The 21,568-nt window shown below is 36.8% G+C and overlaps 1 protein-coding gene across 3 annotated transcripts; it reads right to left on the reverse strand.

The window, feature by feature from the left end:
• Positions 1-475: 475 nt before the first annotated feature.
• LOC137237273 (protein CREG1-like) lies at positions 476-16,699 on the reverse strand. 3 transcript variants are annotated; one of them, XM_067760698.1, is made up of 5 exons: positions 16,541-16,614; positions 16,399-16,473; positions 6,742-7,265; positions 6,583-6,664; positions 476-761 (listed from the first exon to the last, which is right to left on the reverse strand). In XM_067760698.1, exons 3-5 carry the CDS (start codon positions 7,189-7,191, stop codon positions 649-651), a joined length of 645 nt encoding a protein of 214 aa, XP_067616799.1. In that variant the 5' UTR covers positions 7,192-7,265; positions 16,399-16,473; positions 16,541-16,614; the 3' UTR covers positions 476-648. The 3 variants fall into 3 exon arrangements, with proteins under 3 accessions (XP_067616799.1, XP_067616798.1, XP_067616800.1); XM_067760697.1 differs by lacking the exon at positions 16,399-16,473 and having other exon boundaries at positions 16,541-16,699; XM_067760699.1 differs by lacking the exon at positions 16,399-16,473 and having other exon boundaries at positions 16,584-16,668.
• Positions 16,700-21,568: the final 4,869 nt, after the last annotated feature.

Genomic DNA, 21,568 nt, shown 5'->3' on the forward strand with positions numbered 1-21,568 from the left:
CTTACCATATACATAAATCATCCTATACCATTTTATGATTAAATGATATGCGAGGGTGAGAAAGAACTGACTTATAAATAATGATGCCTCTTACAACATTTTTCACGGTAACCCGAGATCCTACTACACATATTGTCCATACAACCGTTTGTTCATATAATCGGATTTTTGCTGTTTTCATGCTACCGGCTAAGACCTGCAAATGTTTACTAGTACGTGAGGTAATGTTTTAGGCAAAGATCAGCAAGATCGGCTTTATAGGAAAGATATATCCCATATAACTGCTTATGCAGATAGAAAAAAGTGTATCTATTTTTTTACAGATAATCGCCAATCTTCTACTTTTTCAAAATTCTATAGAGATGGATTATAAAGAGCATATATCCATAGGAACATAGATGTTTGAATATCCACCATGAAATAAAACATGGTATATATATTTTTTTTAATATATCCATAGAAACATATGTAGAAGTTTTATTTATATCTTGTTTTAATCATTTTATTTATCACTTTTATATTTACAAAACCAAGTTTCTGTTAAATTGGTAAATATACCATAAAATTTTAAAATCTATTAAGTTAAGGTTGAAACTATCCATGTACGTCTAATGTTATTTAGATCAGTGTTTATCACTGCTTGTTCCTTCAGTTCGGTTTTGCATTAAAATAGTCATCGACAGTTATATCGTGTGGGCCGCCATAGTAGTCCAATACAAAAATATTTTCAATTTGTAATTCACATAAATAGAAATTATGTGCTGAAAAAGATAAAATAACAATTAAAAAACTTATTTATAAAGTTTAAAACATTAGAATAGTAAAAATCTAGGTGTGATCTGCCTTCATTTCTTATTTAAAGTATGTAATTTTTTCTTTTCAATATTATATAGAAGATATTATAAGGGGTCTCAATAGTGTGATTGTTCCGCAAAATGCAGATTACCATGTCTGTCACATTTTTTGTCTAGCTTTATAATTCTTTGGAAAAGAAGCTTGGCCAAGCCATCGCAGCAGGTATCTTGCACTAGGTATTTATTTTTAATCAATTCATCCCTTTTAATTTTTCCAATTTCAACATAACATCTTCGACAGCTTTTGATTTACGACTTAAAAAACTTAAATCTTCTTTTTATACAGGTGGGAGGTGCAACGCCCATTTTATAAAATTTTACCAAATTTATATTTTTTGTTCAACTCACACATCAAGTTTTATTACTTACTAGGTGTTTGGTAATGCGTTATTGCATTTTTACATATTTCGAAATCGGTTTTTTTTAAGTGGGTGTGGTCGCCTGCCGATTTTATTAATTTTCATTAAGCGTATATAGACGACTACGTGGAGTATCACCCTATGTTGTTGTTGTTGTAGCAATGCTCGCCCCACCTAATAGCCACGACCGATCACAAATTGTCATCAATATCCTCTAACGGGAGTCCAAGGAAACTTGCCGTTTCAACAGGGGTGGACCATAAGGAAAGGGGTGTTAGAGGCGTTGGTTCCACATTACAATTAAAGAGATGGTTGGTGTCATGTGGGGACACATTGCAAGCGGGGCATACATTTTGTATGTCGGGGTTGATTCTGGATAGGTAAGAGTTTAACCTGTTACAGTATCCAGAACGAAGTTGAGCAAGATGACACGCGTTTCCCTGGGGAGTATGCGTTCCCCTTCTGCGAGTTCTGGATATTTTTCTTCAAGTACTGGATTCACCGGGCAATTCCCGACATAAAGGTCCGACGCCTGTCTATGGAGTTCACCAAGGACCTGCTTGTGTTTTTTCGCTTCATACGGCTGGGTTCTCAGGTGCCGTATTTCCTCAAAATGCTCACGGAGATGACTCCTTAGGCCCCTAGGCGGTGCTGGTTCGTCAATCAGATGTCTGTTGGGATGCCCAGGTTTCTGGGTATTCAACAGAAACTGTTTGGTCAGCATCTCATTTCTCTCCCTGATGGGGAGTATTCTCGCCTCATTATGCAGATGGTGTTCTGGGGACATAAGAAGACAGCCCGTGGCGATTCTGAAAGCAGTATTTTGGCAGGCCTGTAGTTTCTTCCAGTGGGTGGTTTTTAGGCTTGGCGACCATATGGGTGACGCGTAGCACGTAATCGGCTGGCTAATTGCTTTGTATGTGGTCAAGAGCGTTTCTTTATCTTTTCCCCAGGTACTGCCAGCAAGGGATTTGAGGATTTTATTACGGCTCTGAATTCTTGGAACAATTGTGGTTGCGTGCGCACCAAAATGTAGATCCTGATCAAACGTCACACCCAAGATTTTGGGGTGTAGGACAGTCGGTAGCGTAGTGCCATCGACGTGGATGTTCAATATGGTCGACATTTGGGGCGTCCATGTTGTAAATAAGGTCACGGAAGATTTAGTCGGTGACAATGCCAGGTTTCGCGAGGCGAAAAAACTGGAGAGATCAGAGTGATAGCCGTTTATTTTATTGCATAGCTCATCGATCTCTGGGCCTGGGCCTGTGGCCATTATTGTGCAGTCATCGGCGTAGGAAACGATTGTGACTCCTTCCGGTAGTGAAGGTAGCTTAGATATGTAGAAATTAAACAAAAGCGGGGATAGGACACCACCCTGTGGCACCCCTTGTTTAATTCTCCTTTGTTTTGATGTTTCGTTTCTGAATTGCACCGATGCCTGCCGACCACCCAGATAATTTGCGGTCCACCTTTTAAGACATGGGGGAAGGGTAGACCCTTCCAGGTCTTGCAGTAACGAGCCATGGTTGACCGTATCAAAAGCTTTTGATAGGTCTAACGCTACGAGTACTGTTCTATTGTGGGGATATTGATTCAAACCGCAATTTATCTGGGTGCTAATGACATTTAGCGCGGAGGTAGTGCTATGGAGTTTTCTGAAGCCATGCTGATGAGGGGCTAGCTGCAAATGTGCTTGGAAATAAGGGAGCAAAATGGCTTCAAGCGTCTTTGCCACTGGCGATAGGAGAGATATCGGACGATATGACTCACCTGCGTTAGCTGGTTTCCCAGGCTTTAGTAGCGGGACCACCTTGGCCATTTTCCATTTCTCGGGTATGACAAAGGTGGAAAGAGACAGGTTGAAGACATGCGCTAAATATTTGAAACCCTCTTTCCCTAGGTTTTTAAGCATCGGCATGGCTATGCCGTCTGGGCCCACTGCTTTGGATGGTTTAGCGCGACCAATGGCGTGACCTCTCTAGCGGTGATGGTAATTGGTGACGCGCTGAGTTTGTGTTTATGTGCGTGTCTATTGGCTCTCCGTCTACCTTTGTCGACCGTAGGATGCATTATATATTGTCGGCAGAAAGCGCTCGCGCATTTTTTCGCATCCGACAGCACCTTATCACCAAAGGCGATGGAAACTTTGTCTTTGTGCTTAGTCGGATTCGATAGGGACTTTACGGTGGACCAAAGTTTACCTACACCGGTAGAGAGGTTACAACCTCTTAGGTGCTCTTCCCATTTCGCCCGCTTGTGTTCGTCCACAAGCAATCTGATGCGTTGGTTTATATCCCTTATTTGGGGGTCGCCTGGATCAAGCTGTCCTATAAGGTCGCGTTCCCTCGCTAAGCTCGCGGCCTCCGCCGGGAAGTGGGGCCGGATTTCGGGAATTCTCCCGGCGGGAATGAAATGTGCCGAGGCGGATTCAATGACCTTACGGAAGGCACGCTCCCCTTGGCGGGCATCAGTCGGGATAGGGAGGGCAGCAAAGCTGCTGTCTGTTGCAGATTTATATTCTTCCCACTTTCCTTTTTTGAAGTTTATGAAAGTGCGTTTTTCGGTGACGATGAAGTCGGCGGTACGCTCGAACGAAATAAGTATGGGCAGGTGGTCGGATGCCAATGTTACCATCGGCTGCCAGTTGACGCAGTTTACGAGTTCTGCGCTCACGATTGAGATATCTGGCGAGCTATGACAGCTTCCTACCATACGTGTGGGGGCGTCTCCGTTTATTGTGCAGAACGTCGTTTCGTCTATTTGATCCGCCAACATCTCACCCCTACTGTCCGCCCGCTAGTTTGAATGCCATAGGTCGTGATGGGCATTGAAATCGCCTAAGATAATGCGATTGTTGCCAGTGAGTAAGGCCTCGATATTAGGGCGGTATCCACTGGAGCAACAGGTGACAGGAGGGATGTAGATGTTGATGATTTCTAGATTTGCATCGCCTGACCGGACAAATAGGCCTTGACGTTCTAAGACATTGTCCCTGCGGTCGATGCCAGGATCAAATATATAATATTGCACAGAGTGGTGTATAATAAACGCGAGGCCGCCTCCATTTCCGCTCTCGCGGTCTTTCCTGTGGACATTATAACCAGAGCAAGTCTGCAATGCAGATCTTGCTGTGAGTTTAGTCTCTTGAATCGCAGCAATGCGGATGTTGTGCCGCTTCATGAAATCGACTATCTCCGTAATCTTCCCAGTTAGTCCATTACAGTTGAATTGCAGAATTCTGAAGTGCATGAGGGGTGACGCCGCCACTCTAGGGGTAAGTGACGGGTGACTACGCCTAGGTTGTGGAAGGCCAGGACGCAATTGCTGTTGTGGCCTTGGGACTGGGCGCCCTTGGGCAAGCATTGGGGTACCCGGATGATTTGGGTTTGCGACCTGGCAACATGGCGCGATGAAACCCGTCGAGGGGTTGCCGTCGCGGAGACCAGAACATCTAGGAAAGTGGCACCACCCAAGGCAGGAGCTGCATTGAGCGGATGTCGCAAACCTATATATTCTGTGCTGGCAGACGGTGCAAACGGAGGCAGGGACTAAGAGTCTGTTTCCCTGACCTGCACGATTGCTGCCAGGAAAGAGGGGGGAGAAGAAGACGGGGGCAGGGGCTGATGCTCAGCATTGCTACCAGCTCTACTACGAAGGTAGTAGTTATGAGTGGTATCAGCTGTTTGAGTTGTTGGCGCCGTGGGCGCGAGCAGCAGCGGGTACTTGTTGTGGCTTGCTGAGCAGCGAAGCTGCTGGAAGGTAGTGGGGATGCGCTTAGGCGTAGACTACGGGACGCCCTTGGGCGTGAGCAGCAAGGAGCCACAAAATATTTATAAAAGTTACGTGGACGTCGGGTTTTGGGATCAAGCCCAGAACAACCTGTCCGATGCAACCAGCCCTTGCACGAGACACACTGAACAGAGTATGACCGTCCTAAAAAGATTCTTTTCTGGCAAATGCAGAAAACCATTTCTCAGGACCGGGGTCAGGAGACGGACCCGGATTGGGTTCGATACCTTCCCGGAGTAAGAGAATATGTAGCAGTCCTGCTGCAAGGAGCTGCTGGGAGGATGACAATTTGTGGGAGGGACGAAACAAATTAAATGGGGTCACACTGATATGACAGTCCTTGGTCGGGAAAAATCCCGAGTCGCTCCGGTACATAGACCCGACTGCCTTGGGTATCACCCTATCTCAGCTACCTGTCGAAAACGCCCTATCTGAGAATATTTCTCAAAAACAGCCTATTTCAAAATTGGTTTCAAAAATGCCCTACCTTAGAACCTTTTTTATAAATCCCCCTGATAATGTCCAAATGTATTGAATTCAAGCACACGTAGAGCGGTTTTGAAACAAATTCTGAAATAGGACGTTATTCGAATGTTTTCTGAGATACCGCGTTTTCGAAACGGCAGCCAAGATATGGTGATACTCCATTTACCAGTTGATATATAATAGTATGCAAAACCTCCGTGCCAAATTTCAACATGATATTTTTACAACAGCTTTTGATCTACGCCTTAAAAAACTTTTGAATTTTTTTCTCCCAAATGTGAGCGATACTGATAATTTTGGTATGAGGAAATCTCTATCTATCTCGATTTTTATGCTCTTGCATACGACCGTTATAAAATCAAAGTTATTATACCCTTGTGTACAATTACAAGATGGGTATAAAAAACCAGCTTGGTAAATAATGGGCACCCTAACGTAGTATATGTACATTAGGCCGGGTCAAATTGTATGGTAAAAAACTTCAGGTGCACATCCAGTTTCTGAATCTATGGGTCATACTGAGTAATATTGTCCATGGGACTATAGATCTGAAATGAATTTCGAGCCTCCCTAATTTTGTTAGAAAATATTTTTTTTTAGAAATTGTTATTATTATTTTTGTTAGAAAATATTTTGGGCTATTTAAAAATTGAATTTGCAATATGGAAAAGTAAAATATTCGTCGATTTTGCCAAAAAGAAGCGATAAAATGCGAAAAATAGTGGGAAAGCGCCCTATAGCGACGAATATTTTACTTTCCCATATTGCAAATTCAATTTTTAAATACCCAGCCCAAAATATTTTCTAACAAAAATAATAATACAAATTTCTAAAAAAATCTTTTCTAACAAAATTAGGGAGGCTTCGAGCCATTTCATTTTCATTTCAGACCTATGGTCCCATGGGCAATATTACTCAGTATGACACATAGATAAGATAGACAATAAATTTGACCCACCCTAATGTACAAGTTCAACAAAAGTCGATAAGTGAATTGTTGCATACTTTCAGGCTGTCTACAGTTGAAGTTGAATTAACTGAAACAAGTTTTCGCATACAAACTCAATTCCCTGCTATCGATATTCATTTACCTTTGAGCCAGTTTCTAGCAGCAGGATGACGTGCTTTGAATGCCTCTATCCAATCGTTATAATCCACGCTTTCAGTACTCAACTGCAATTAAAAAACAAAATCCATTCAAACTCAATCTAAAAAGAAACACACATCAATATTAAGTTCTTATCATTTACCTTCTTAACCCTTCCACTTATTATGGCGCGCGCACAAGTCGGTTCCATTGGATCTTCGCCACGTTGCTTGCAATTCAAGTTTTCATCATCCGTAAAAAGAAATGTCACTTTATTATTATGCTGCCAATCGGGGCCGGTGAAATCCAAATCGGTTAACAAAAAGTGTATACGCCCAGTTGATGAACCATTCAAATCACTATCATCCACTGATATTATATTAACCATTGGATAGTTCTTGATCTTCTCATTGGTTGATATGCTACCCACTGCCGCCCAACTTGCTTGATGCACCAACTTTCGAGCTACGAAGGCATGATTTGTATCATTCATGTGGCTTTTATATTCTGCAATTATTTGTGCATCCTCAAGCGCTGAGTAGCCCATAGAAAGGTCGATGGATAATAATTGTAGTAAGAGGAGTGGTAAAATATATGCGACTGCTTTCGACATGTTTTTTAAGGTTTTGGGGCTCTTGTTTGCCGACGATGTGTCGAAATGCACCTTTGAGAAGTGCTGCTTGTTGGCTTATGACGGAATGATTATAAATAGTATTATCAAATAGGTACTCGTAAACAAAAAAAATTCATATAAACATATAAACACTAGCATACATACATATACATATACTATTCAAGTGCTCATATATACATATATATGTACATTAAAATGGAACTGCAATAAAACTTTAATATTTTTTTAGGTAATACAAGGTTATTAAAGTTAGTTATTCAAAAGCCTCCAGATAGTTTTAGTGCAATAACTGAAGGACTCCTAGATTATTGCTACTTAAACATCTTTTCTCATGATACTGGGAGCATACATTAAAAGCAGGCGCAATTTTTGGATCGGTATTATTGTACTTACTACACTGTATCGTCATGAGGGTTTCAATATATGTATTAGACTGGGTCGATTTATTAACCAATATCGCGCCAGATAGGATTTGAGCTCAGGAAAAAAAGTTCCACTACGCATACCCAAAAAAATAATTTTCGAGCCTGCGAAATTTCATTTTTTCGACTTTGATTTTTAAGGTTTTTTTCATGACCCACTAAAAAATTTTTCATTTCATTGTAAAATTTTCATGTAAACCCTGTCCGACCAAAAAATGTCCGCTAACAACGTTGGCGATAACAGTTTTTTGAAAAAAAAAAAAAATTTTTAGTAGGTCATGAAAAAAACCTTAAAAACAAAATCCGAAAAAAGTAAAAAAAAAAAAATTAAATTTCTGAGTTCAAATCCTACGGAAAATCAATGGGGCGATATCGGTTCACTTTCGTCCATACAAATCGACCCACCCTAATATGTATGTAAGTAGTAGAGTTAATATGAACGATATCATCAAACAGTCAAGTTATCCCATTTTTAACGAAGTGTTAAGGGTTTGTTTTTAATGAGTTATGAGTTTGATAACGACCGGTATGTGAGTGTTATCTTCTTCTTATCGACGTGTTATCGGTGTGTTATTGACGAGGTATATATGGCTAAGGATTTGTTTTCGAAGCGCTATAAATTTGCCATCAATAATAAAGGTTGTCACTGAGTTAACGATTTTGTATCGGTTTGTTATCAACAAGTTTTCTTATTGGAGTGCTAAAATTGTTTATCGGCGTGTAACCAGTCTATAAACAGCCGAGAAGGAACCAATAAAAGGTCGATGACTTGGCGATAATAATCCGATAACAAAGCAATAACTTGCTGATATCGGATGTGCGCCAAAAGAAGCTTATCGTTAGCTGCTCTCAAAAAACCCGAAATTAATTGTTTCTGGCAAAGTTACCTCTGTTGTGGTTTAACTTCAACCATGGGCGAGCTCTAGTTAGCTTGTAAAATTACACATTGACCTTCACGAGTACTTGGTTTTCACGGTTTTTTTTTTTATAAAAGTCTGAAATTACAGAAGGGTGGAAGAAACTGACTGAAATTTGAGCAATTATATAAACAAAGAAGGTGTTCCAGCGGCCCCTCAAAAATTTTCCTTAACTAGGTTTATTGGAAATATATAACATCTCAACAAAATCTGTCTAACCAATGAATCATTACATCAACAGAAAATTTTGAAGATCCTACACATATGCATCGGAAATACATTAGAGTAAATGGATGAGCAAGAGTAAAAATGGAAAAGCAAAACAACACGCACGTGGGTTCAAGGAACACATAGCAATTTTCATTGACGATCTGGGTACTGTACCATGTGCTATCTATTCTTAAGTGGTGGGATAGATCATGGCACACTCCCTTGTTTAACATTTTTTTTATATATGTCCCCCTTTAGAATGGGAGTACTTTATTTAAAGGAATTCCGGTTAAAAAAAAAAAATAACAATAAATGAGGATGATTTCAGCAATTTTTTTTAATAGGAAAGGTAATGGCATATAAAAAAGATTGTTTTATTGTTCGAAAATCTTCAAAACAACTGTCTTCTTTCTATGTTTGCACAATGCATGAGAGATTTAAAACCCGGAACATCGGCCACGTTTGAGTCCCGAAGAATCCAAGATAGATTTAAAAGAATCCCGGTATTTATTATTTTATTAATTGTAAAAATATTCAAAGAGAAAATGATTTGTCTAGTAATATTTCTTTAAAAAGAGTAGGATTTGAGTAACGATTCAAAAATAAGCGATTTAATGCGGCTGATGAGGAAGCGAGGGAAAAATAATGTATATTCGCTTATTGTCGGTGATTAAACGTGATTAAGTAATTTTCGTGCTTAAACGCGGTATCTAGATTAAAGCTAACCTTGAAAATTGTATGTTTTCAAATATTTTAATTTGCACTTTCCCACTTTATTATTCATTTTCTTTATAAAATAGCTATCGGGATGAGTGCTGCAAGCAAAAGCTTAAGCCACGAAGTATTTCTTCTAAAGAACGTGAATAATAGAATAGGTAAATACATATTTTCAATTAAAAACCTTTAACTTTGGCTTACTATAGGTAGAAAATAAAAAAATTTCTTCAGCGTTTTCTTATGATCTATGGTGATACCGCGCTGAAACAAAAAAAAAGTTTTAAGAAAATGGTGGAGAGTTTCTAGAAAAAACGTATTAGCTTTTTCAAAAGAAAACTGTGGAAGGAAAGTTAATAGTGATTTCCGGGATTGTATAATAAGTCCCGGAAACCACAGCATTGAAATACTCAAAAAACATGTATTCCCAGTGTGCATTATCATTCGTAAACGAGTAAACAAATGAGTAAACAAATCTCTTAATTCAGTCGGTTTTCCTCTCAAAAACAATTAACATACAAACTGTGTATTGGGGTGGACCAAAGAAAAATTCTTTTTCGTTTTGGTATAGTGGAAATATTGTTAAGGACATCCTAAAAGATATCCTGTAAGACTTTCAGATTTGGTAATAGTCTAGTTGAGGGGTCGACTGCTAATACGCTACCAAAAATGTCGAGAGAGGTGTCAAACGACGCGTCTTGGCATCAGTATTAATAATCCGAAGGCGGAAAATAAAAATTATAACTCGTTCAAACGATTTTAACGAAAAAACGAAAAAAGACCCGCGGGTACCTCCGAAACGGGGGGTGGGATCCATAGTATTTTTGCGCAGAACACCTTTCTGCGGAGCGGCCTTCGGCTGCGCTTATAAAAAATAACCCTGGGCTACGCCATGCCAAGGCCGGGCGTGTGGTATAACCATGGCTACCGCCACGGTGATGCACACTTTTTTTTGTGGGTACAAACACAACAACCACATGAAAATCGCCAACTTCAACATCATCAAATATCTCCGGACAGAGATAAAATTTTTCTTTTCCGCTTTCGGATTATTGTTCTCGAGATTAATACGCGTCTTTTGACACCTCTCTTGATATTTTTGGTAGCGTATTAGCAGTCGACCCCTCAACTAGATTTTTACCTCAGATTTTTATTTTAATGTTTGGATGTGCCTCATAACGACTTTAGTTTCCCCATACAAATAGAATTTACTACACAAATCACTTGTTTTACATAATCCTACAGGAACGGCGTACAAACAATTTGCAAACAAATTGTTGCTAAGTTTAGTCGTTTAGTAGCTATTCGAGGTATAAGTTCAACCGCATCCCCATACGATTTTTATTGAAAAATTAAAATGGTGATGATGTACCTCTTAACTTTACAATACAAATCTTAAATCTTTAGAGATTATACTTTTGGATGTCCTGAGGAACATTTTTACTTCATCAAAGGAAAAAATAATTTTTTTGCTCACCCTAGTACTAACATTTTAATTTTTGAAAGTTGTAGTTTTATTTTTACTCTTTCACGTGGATCTATTTAAGTACATTTCCCTAAAGAAACGATTAATATGTAAGTGCATAAAATGGCAAGTCTTGGTCGACGACAATCGTCACGTATACGAGCCTTTACAAAACAACAAACAATAATGAGTGCGAGCGCTACAGTGTTGTTCAATAAAATAAACAACTCACACTTTGCAATGGTATGCAGCGTTGACAGATTGACGACGCCGTCTTCATTTTGACGATTTTCAATTAGAATGACGCTTGGACGATTTTGTAATGAAAAATTACGATTTAAGCCTGCCTTCTATGTAAGATTTATTTTAAAGATTCAAATACCAAGAAATAACATATATTTAAAATTGAGATACAAGCTTTATTGAACATTGTATACCTTATACTAAGCTTTTGGAGCCAATAACATGACCGGCTCGAAGAGTTCGGTCGCCCGAATTTTTGAAAAAGAAATTCGTAATTTAATTACTTTTAAATGTATATGTCATTCTACCTAGCAGTGTAGAAACATTGGTGCGCAATGTGTATAATTACGTTTCCAATAGTTCTCAGATAAGTGCCTACTCAATTGAGAAACATAATTGCGCTATTGGAATTTCAGCCAAAAAAGATGCTACATCCATGTCAAACTCGCTGGCTATCCTTAGAGGTAGTATTATACAGAGTACTAGAACTTTCTGAGCCATTAAAAATATTTTTAATCTTCGCACCCCTCATACGATTTTTCTAATATATGTGCATTCGTTGCAGATCTAATGTGCTTGCCACACTCTTCAGCGAATGTAGAACGAATTTTTTCTAAAATAAATTTAAACAAAACAAAAATCCGAAACCGTCTGGAAATTGATACATTAAAAGGAATATTGCTAGCCCAAGATTATTTAAAATTGAATAACTTTTCCTGTCATAATATTGAAATTTATCTTTTAAGACGTTTCTGTTGTTTATAAAATAAAACGAAATGAATTTAAAACGATTTTATATGTTGTATGTGGCAACGAAAAATAACAATCAAAGACAATTTTCAGAAAAGCGCTTTTAAAGTGAACATTGTTGAATGTAATCAGGCGATCTCATTTTGGTTTCCGGCGAATACAATCGTACCTCCCCTGGTAATAACCCAACTTCATCCTAACTCAACTTTGGTTGTTATTGGTTGTTGCCATAGATATAACGATTTTTGTCGATTTTTTTGACGGCGTCTGACGACTTGGAAAAAAAAATATATGGCAACGCTGGTGGTATGTTTCAAGATCTTAGGGGAAGCACAATTTTTTTACTAAGTGGGCAATCATTTTAGATTATTCAAAGTTATTAGTTGGCCAAAAAATTATATTTTGTTTAATAAGAATTCTTTGCTATTCTTTTTGTAGGGCAGCGTATTTTCTTCCATACAAATTTGTGAACGCAATTTTTATGTATGGGAAAAATACACATGATCGTAAAAAAATGGACGAGAATTGGAAAGCTTTTTTCACCATTTAAAAACAACACAATTTTATACTGAAAAGTTCCCTAAAAAAAGTTAAAAACTTTAAATGACGGTATTTGTAAATACTCACGCAAAACATTCATCTTGAGTAAATCACTTCAGAAATTTGTACTCCGTAGATAAAGATAATGTGCTACATTGTAAACGATTTTTCCTATTCAGGTACTGTCATTAAAGCTCTTTTACGAGGTTGCCACTTATATGATATTATTTCAAATAAAATTACGAAAGTCTAACGTCGGATGCAACCAAAGATTATTATATACCCAGCTGTGTGCTCTCTCAAATATAATTTAGAGAAATTTCACAAACATATAATAATATGAAAGCAGAAAAATCTCTGCAACGGATAATGGAGACAGTCACGCAAAGCAACAGTTCCGTTTAGTAGCATATCACAACGTTAGAAGTGTCAGTTGAAGCATCGCGAGGAGACAGAATTGGAACTAGTATCGCCTTTTAATGCGATAGTTCTGCGCCATTTGGAAACTAGTGCGCTTCGCTGCTGGGATACTACTTTTAGAAAGAAAATATCGTCTTCTATAAGGGCTATAAAACAGTTACTGTCCCAAAAGCAATGATGTTACCAAATTTCATAAGAATTGGTAGATTTTTATGTTGTGGATAGAATAACCAAAAAGGGGCGCGCCTTCTATTTGAATTTTCCAATCATGTGCCTAAAATATAATTTAAAATTTGTTAAGGTTAGACCTTTAGACAACTTAAAACAAGTAAGGATGGGACTGTCTTCGGCTGTGCCGAAGACTTCATACCTTTCATGAATGGGGCTGAACAATAATCTTATCCCGTTCGTAATCTCCAAATAATCGGATGTATATGATAAGAAATATATAGTGAACAGATTTACATACCTAAACTATTTTTGAGATAAATATAAAAAAAAAAAAATGGCAAAAAACCCCCTTAGCTGAACGATCGGTTGTATGGGATATATATTATATATATCTCCGATAGAAATGATTTTTGCAGGAAATCTTCTATGATATATTAGAATATATATCACCAAATTTCGCGTTTTTATATTGGAAACTAAGCGAGAAATGGCCAAAAATCTTTCTGTCTGAACAATCGGTTGAATGGGATAGGTATATACTATATACATATAGCTCCGATCAAAGTGATTTATTCAAGAAATCTTCCATGATATATTAGAATAAATATCACCAAGTTTAACGTTTTTATATTGGAAATTAAGGGAGAAATGGCTAAAAATCTTTCTATATGAACGATCGGTTGTATGGGATATATATTATATATAGATCCCATCGAAATGATTTTTTCATGAAATCTACTTAGACATATATTAGAATAAATATCACCAAGTTTAACGTTTTTATATTGGAAATTAAGGGAGAAATTGCCAAAAATCTTTCTATCTGAACGATCGGTTGTATGAGATATATACTATACATATATAGCTCCGATCAAAGTGATTTTTTCAAGATATCATCTATGATATATTAAAATATATATCACCGAGTTTCACATTTATACTTTCTAATTTGCAGCAGGAATGACCAAAATCGTCGTATCTAAACGATCGGTTGTATGGGAGATATATGTTATAGCGGTCCGATCCTACCGGATCCGACAAATGTCTAATATAAAACAAAAATACATCCTTGTGCCAAATTTCATTGAGATATCTCAAAATTTGAGGGACTAGTTTGCGTTCAAACAGACAGACGGACATGGCTATATCAACTCAGTTCGTCGCCCTGATCAATTCGGTATACTTAATGGTGAGTCTATCTTCTATATTTCTCAACGTTACAAACATCGGACCAAAGTTAATATACCATTTCATGTTCATGAAAGGTATAAAAAAGTGGGCATCGCTAACGTCCAAATTTGTTTATTTTCAATAGGGGGACTCATGAAAGCATATAAACTTATAAGGTGTAAAATTATATCCATTTACACACACTGTTATATGAACGCACCTAGTAATATTCTTGATAAACTTTTTTGTTTATCAGCTGTATTATTGCCAAACGAAATTTTTTTGATTGTTATACAAATTAAAAAACGCCAAGATTAAGTGAAAAAACAAAACTAAAACGTCTTTACTTGCTGATGTTGGAGATTTCTGATGAAAATGTCTGCTGTAATGTCTGCAAGGTTGCATTCCTTTGAGTTTACCGCGTTTACACAATGAAACGTGCGCGTAAATTTATACAAATTGTGTAAATGATTTTTCATACAAAATTTGACAGCTCGTTTACGCACTAGATAAATGTATACGTTTACACACTTTATAAGGCATTTTATATGGTTACATGTGTCCCCCTAATACCTATATATACGGAGTTTAGATAAATTCGTGTACAACATTTTGTGAAGATGTCTGAGTTTTTGCTTAAATTGTCATGTTAACGGATGGATGGAAGCGCAGATGGACGGCTGGGTATAATAATTGTGCGTGCCTTCCAAACCAATTTCGACAGTTTTCGCAGCAAAACAGTTATCGTATAAAATCAAAGGTCTTAGTGAATTTTATGAGGTTTGGTTGATGTTTGTTCGTTTTGTTATGGCATTAATAGCTTTATAGAGAGATTATAAGAAAATAAGGGCGGAAACGTGCCTAATTTAAAAAGGTTTTAACTGTAGTACTTTGCTACTTCATATTTCAACGGATGTACAATGTGAGTGTAAGGAAATTATATACCGTAAAGATATTGGCGCATATTCATAGTCGAAATAAAATTGGTTTTAAATTTAGTTGCAGCTTTTTTGACAGATAGCTCATAGAAAATTATGTCAAAAAGCTGCAACTAAATTTAAAACCTATTTTGTTTTGACTATGATTATGCGCCATTGAATTTTTCCTTAAGATTAGACCTTAAAAAATTTAACTGGGCGTAGTCGTCTACCGTTTTTATCAATTTTCAACCAGTTTTTATACTGTAGAGAGGATATCTTCCTAACCAAATTTTACCATGATTTATTTAACAACCTTTGATTTACGGATTGCGAAACTTTAAAATTTTCATCTTCTAAATGGAGGTGGCGTCAATCAACCCTTCAAGTTTTTATGCGTTTCAAATTATGATAAGTACCTTGTGTACAATTAGTTCTAACCTTATTTATTTATTATATAATATCTCTTTGTATATTTTTATATGTAATTATTTATGTCAGTTATAGTTAAACAGTTTTTAGGCAAAAATTAACCACGTTACTGAGTAACTTTGACTTAAATTTGCTTGCCAACGAATCAATTAAATGTAGATCAGTAATCACTTATTTTTCAATGAATCTAAGTTTATTTTCGTAAATTTTGTTTTATTTTATTTATTATAATCGAAATATTCTCATTGTACTGGCTCTATTTTACTGCACATAGGTGTATGATGTTAATATTTGCATTTCCTTAAAGGCCGTGCCACAATGACATTTTTCATATAGATGCGTTTAACACAAGCTTATGCATTCCAATGACATCGTCACAATCAACCAAGATGATGCGTATGTAAATATGAAGGAACTTCAGACTAGACAATTCAAGTATATTACGCCTTGCCCATTCACATACAAAATCCCTATACAACAAAAATACTTGCTAACATATTTTGTGTCGTATTCGATTGTTATATTGCAGTTTCAATTGCGAAAGATGTTCGAAATTTTACCAACCAGTGGGAAAAATGATTTCACTTGCAAAGTGTGCCAAAATCCTTAGCCAAAGCAAATGTCAAATTCTTCTTCCTATGATTTGCTTGGAACAAAATTTGGGAGATGGCTACTTTTCAATATCAGATGACGCCAGTGTCGCTTATTCTACCGTTCTCCATAAAAATACGTGCAATCTACTCATAATGCATAAGATTGTGTTAAACTCATCTATATGAAAAACTGCTTACATATGTGTCGGAGCTATAACTTACAATGGCATTGTCCCACTATCAGAAGGCATTGGTTATTGCGTTCTACAGAGCTTTGAAAAGTGAGTATTGCTATTACTAAAATCCATTGTAACAAAAGATAACTATTATCTTTCTTTAAAATTAGCAATTCCTTATTACTCACTTAATATGTTTAGTTTTTTTTTTACACTTAGTTATTCAGGTACTTTGTTCTTCCTCAAGCGTTCCAGTTTCACCATGCACCGAACAAATTGCTTGTAATCTGGTTTGTAAATAAACTGCATTCTTACAATGACGATCGTTTTTATATCATCAGCTGCTAAACTTTATATGTATTGGTGTATAGTGAGAATTTGCTATTGCATTGCTTTAGCATTTACGTTTTGCTCTTCTTTTCGCAACAAACAAAGCAATTGCATATTTGCTTTACATTTCTTCGCCGGAACTTATCACAGCGTTGCATTTGGAACTGTCATTAATAAACGAAGTATGCCTAAAACTATGCTACAAATGTAGCTTTTGGCTTGCTGCAAAAATGGGAAACACAAATGCATTTAAATACGTTAGAAATGTAACGAAAGTGAGTTTACCGAAGTCGAAGTCGGAGTCGAAACATGCAATTGTGCTCAGGGTTGCCGCTAATTTAAATTTTTAGTCACCAGAATTTTCCAAAAAAGTAACCAAAAGTGGAAAATGGTAACTAAACCGAAAAAGCTTGCATTTTTGCTGGCAGCACTAATGTTTATTTTATTTTAGCGTTCATATAACGTAAACAAAGTACACACTTAGAAGCAAATTAAGAATACATTTTTTTATATAAAATTTGATAAAACAAAAACATAAAATGATGTTATTACACATGCTGTGTGTATGAGTATGAAAAATAATTTTTTTTTACATTAGACATAATTACATACCTAAATGTTTAAAGAGATCAAAAGCAAATGCAATTACAAATAATAATAAATACATTCGATTAAAAATAATTTATAGCCGACCATACGTAATTCTTTTCATTTCATTTTAGACACTATTTTGCTAGCATTGTACTGTTTATAGCTTTAAAATCTAGATTGTTTCTTAGCTTCGTTTTAATTAAAGCTAAGTCGGTTAACTTTCTTTCTGCCGCCGCTGAACTATGTTGCAATGACTTCATAACAAATCGCGTAAGATTCTGAAAACAGGTCTTCCCCAATTCCATTCCTTTAACATGAAACTTTTCTCAAACACACCGATAATAACCAGCGATGACAAGAATTTGGCAAAGATCGATACTTAAATTTGCGATAACGAAATCTTCAGATGGCGGAGTCGCCGCTTTACATAGATGCTACACCATCTATTTTTAAATCAAATTTTCCTTAATATGTCAAAATCACTCTACATGTTAATTGTTGCAAAATAAAGCTAAAAAATATAATTTATATAATTATGTTTTTTGCTATATGTTTTTTGCTGGCTCAAGGTCCAAATTAAAACACAAACGTTTCGTCTTTTTTGTCAATATATTTCGGTTACACTTCGGTAACCATCCTCAGGACACTATTAACAATATAAAAACATCACAATATAAAACAATGTCCAATATAAAAAAATTTTTGTAAACAAAAAATCACATACATGATAAATATCCGATCCGTCTAATGTGTCTACTGTTGTCGCTTGCTCTCTAACAAATGCCTGTACAAATGTGCGCTGTGGTCTATGTCCGTTTTATAATTCATTCGTATGTTTGTAGGTACGTTGATTATGTGAAGAATTTCCAATGTAAAACGTTTCCCGTAGTGTTGTTCTTGTTCAAGTATAGTTGCTCTGTCAAAGTTAGGAGAATGCCCGGTGCTTTTACAGTGGGACATAAGGGCTGTTTTATAAAAGTTTGTGTTGTGGGACTGTTTGTAGTCAGACTTGTGTTGTGACAGTCTGGTTTTTAACTTTCCTTAATATAATTTATAGTTATCAAATTGGACAGTTTAAACGGTAACCAAAATAGGGAAGCACGTAACCAAACGAAATTTTGGTAACAAATAACCAAAAACAGCAACATATTATGTGTTTAATCGTAATCGGTACGAGAACCGACTTAGGCAGTTCAGTATATGAATGATTGATGAATCTTACAGCCATGCTACAAAGTTATTAGAATTTAGTGGTAAAAATAATTTTCATATACATAAATAATAACACTAAAGACGACTTGAATGTATTACTAAGTATGCGCAAAAATTTTTGAATATAAAGATGTTGCATGCGCGAACTTCGGTGGAAAGCAGCGGAGCTTCACAAAATTCTAGTAGGTCACTTTCACCACACCAAAAACTTTAACACAATTTTTAACATAATTTAAGCACAGAAATACACTGATTGGAGTTTTAGAGAGTAAAAATGTGAATTCTGAAAACATTAGATGAATAAAAAGTGTACAAATAATTGTTAAATAACAAATACAGACAGTGGTAGTTTAACAAATTCTGCTGTGGTAAGTCGTGAATGTGACCTACTAGAATTTTGTGAAGCTTGCCTCACACGATTTTTCGTCCATGCAATGTCTCTGTATTATATCGTTTCTGGTATACGAGTATGCGGAAGATTGCGCTATAAATATACCAACTAGCCTTACTAGCATGCAGATTGAAAGACAAGATCCAACTATAAGGTTTAAAACAAGCATACACAACTGTAAACTTCTTTTTGTCTCAACAGAATTGAGACTTATAAGCTAACAATTAGAGAAACCGAAAACGAACAAAATTAGTAAAATGAAGACAAAAGCAGACAAACATAATTTGAAGGGTTCAATCCATTCGGGCCGAAAAGCTCCTGTGGATAGGACTTATAATGGAAAGACATTCAAGCTTATTTCACCTAAAAAGGTGAGTATAGATTTCCTGGTATAAGGATGCTTATAGTCTTGTTTGTATCTGCGTAAAAATTTAGCTTAACACCGAGATCAACATGTTCGTTAACTGAGACAAGCTGGCCGCCTGAGATATCGTTTGACGAAGAATGATCGCTAGTGCAATTTTCGAATGACTTAAAAAAGCGTATTCTCTACATTTAGGAAAAGATTGTTGACAACATCAATTAAGCACATTATTAAAGTCTTGTTGCAGGAAAAAGAAAACGATGGAGGATTCATTATACGGAAGAGTTTAAGATGGTCAGAAGAGAGAAGAAAAATAGACTAATTAAAGTAGGAACCACTGTCTCTATGTAAAAAGCACAAACAGGAGCGGACTAAATATACGACACTGGAGAGTCGCTAATTTTGTAATAAATATGCGAGACTTGAAGTTTTCGATACACAGGAAACTATTGGTCAGGTAAGACTTCAACCAATGTAAAAACGCGAAATGAAAGCCAATATGCCACAACTTTCGAAAGTTCATCATTGAATTCACATAAAAAACAGTCAGAAAAAGATGCAAGGTAAGGACAGTAGAGCGTCCAGCAAAAAACCCAGGTTGGTGGTGCTCAACAATGCTCTATACCATAACCGACAAAATAATTATAGGTAATAGACCAAAACAGCGATCGACTGATCAACTTTTCTTGCAAACATTTCTCGACAAAGCTAATTTTTTTTCTTTTTCGCCTTTTGGTTATTTTTTCCGAGGTTATTCATCCCGATATTTTTGGATGCGTATTAAAGGAGATGGTGAAATTTTGTATATACAGGCCCGGCTAAAGTATTTGGAATGTGTTTGACAGAGAGATACTTTCCTGCAGTCCAACCAACTAGTTGAATACTAGAAAAATACTAGTTTTCAAACAATCCAAACTATTTAGTTAGAGTTCTGTCTTTTTCCATATATGCAACTGTTATTTTTAACATGACGATGTTCTACGAATTATCAACTGCCAGTCTCTGCATCAGCATCATACTTGTTGACAAACTAGTCATTACCAATATATTAAAAATTGACATACTAGTTAGTTTGTGGCAACATGCTCACTTTTCTGCATGACGGCAACCCGTTTTGGGCTAATGACAGATTCTTGAACACAACGAAAGACGCGCAACACGTTTCAGCAAGAACATCTAAATTTTTAACTAAATTTCATTTATTAGTTGTAAGAGTATTATAAATAAAAAAAAAAAATAAATGTAAGGCGCGATAACCTCCGAAGAGATCTAAGGCCGAGCTTCTCTTCCAATTTGCGTCGTGCTCCTCTTGATTTTCCCTACAAATTGGCCGGACGGGACCTACATGTTTTATGCCGACTCCGAACGGCATCTGCAAAGCAGATGAGTTTTCACTGAGAGCTTTTTCATGGCAGAAATACACTCGGAGCGCTTGCCAGACACTGCCGAGGGGCGACCCCGCTTAGAAAAATTTTCTTCTAATTGAAAAATCTTATTTCTAAAATTTTGATGTTGCTTTGCCTGGGAGTTGAACCCAGGGCATACGGTATGATAGGCGGAGCACGCTACCCATCACACCACGGTGGCCGCCATTAAATTTATGTTGGATCAATAAACGTATAATCTAACGTGACTATAGTAGTATCAATACAATCAACTACACCACAAGTTTATGCAAAAGTATATTGATAACAGCGTTCATCGGGCGCGACCTAGCGAAGATACTTACCGAATCAGTGTTGATTAGGTTAAGGGCCTCCATATGTTTTTCTGGATCAACCGGCTGAGTCGTTCGGTGTCGTATCTCATCGTATTGCTTAGGGAGATGATTCCTTATCGCTCTGGAAGGCGGGGCTAGATGAAGCAGCGGGATATCCCGCTTTGTGACAATTCAGCAAAAACTGTCTGTTCGGAATTTTAAAAAGGGTCATAAGACGACATACCGTGGTAGTTCTAAGTGCAGTAGTTTGGCACACCTGCAGCCATTTCTAGTGTGTTATTTTAAGTCGGGAAATCAAACCGGCGACGTGCACTACATAATCGGCCAACCAACTGCTTTGTAAGTTGTGCTGCCGACAAGCGACTTGGAGTTTTCATTGCGGCTTTGTACTTTAGATACACTTTCGGAGGCATATGCCTTAAAGGTGAAAGTGCTGTCGAGGGTTACACCTATGATCTTCGGGTGACTGGCAGTTGATAGTGTAATTCCATCGCCATTGTCCAATATTCACGTCATCTATTCCTTTGCACATCTTAAACAGAATGGCCGTGAACTTGTTTGGATCGCAGGAAGAAAAAAGAGAAAGACTGGGTAGATATAAACGGTGA

The sequence above is a fragment of the Eurosta solidaginis genome, chromosome 1, assembly GCF_040869045.1.
Source record: "Eurosta solidaginis isolate ZX-2024a chromosome 1, ASM4086904v1, whole genome shotgun sequence".
NCBI lineage: Eukaryota > Metazoa > Arthropoda > Insecta > Diptera > Tephritidae > Eurosta > Eurosta solidaginis.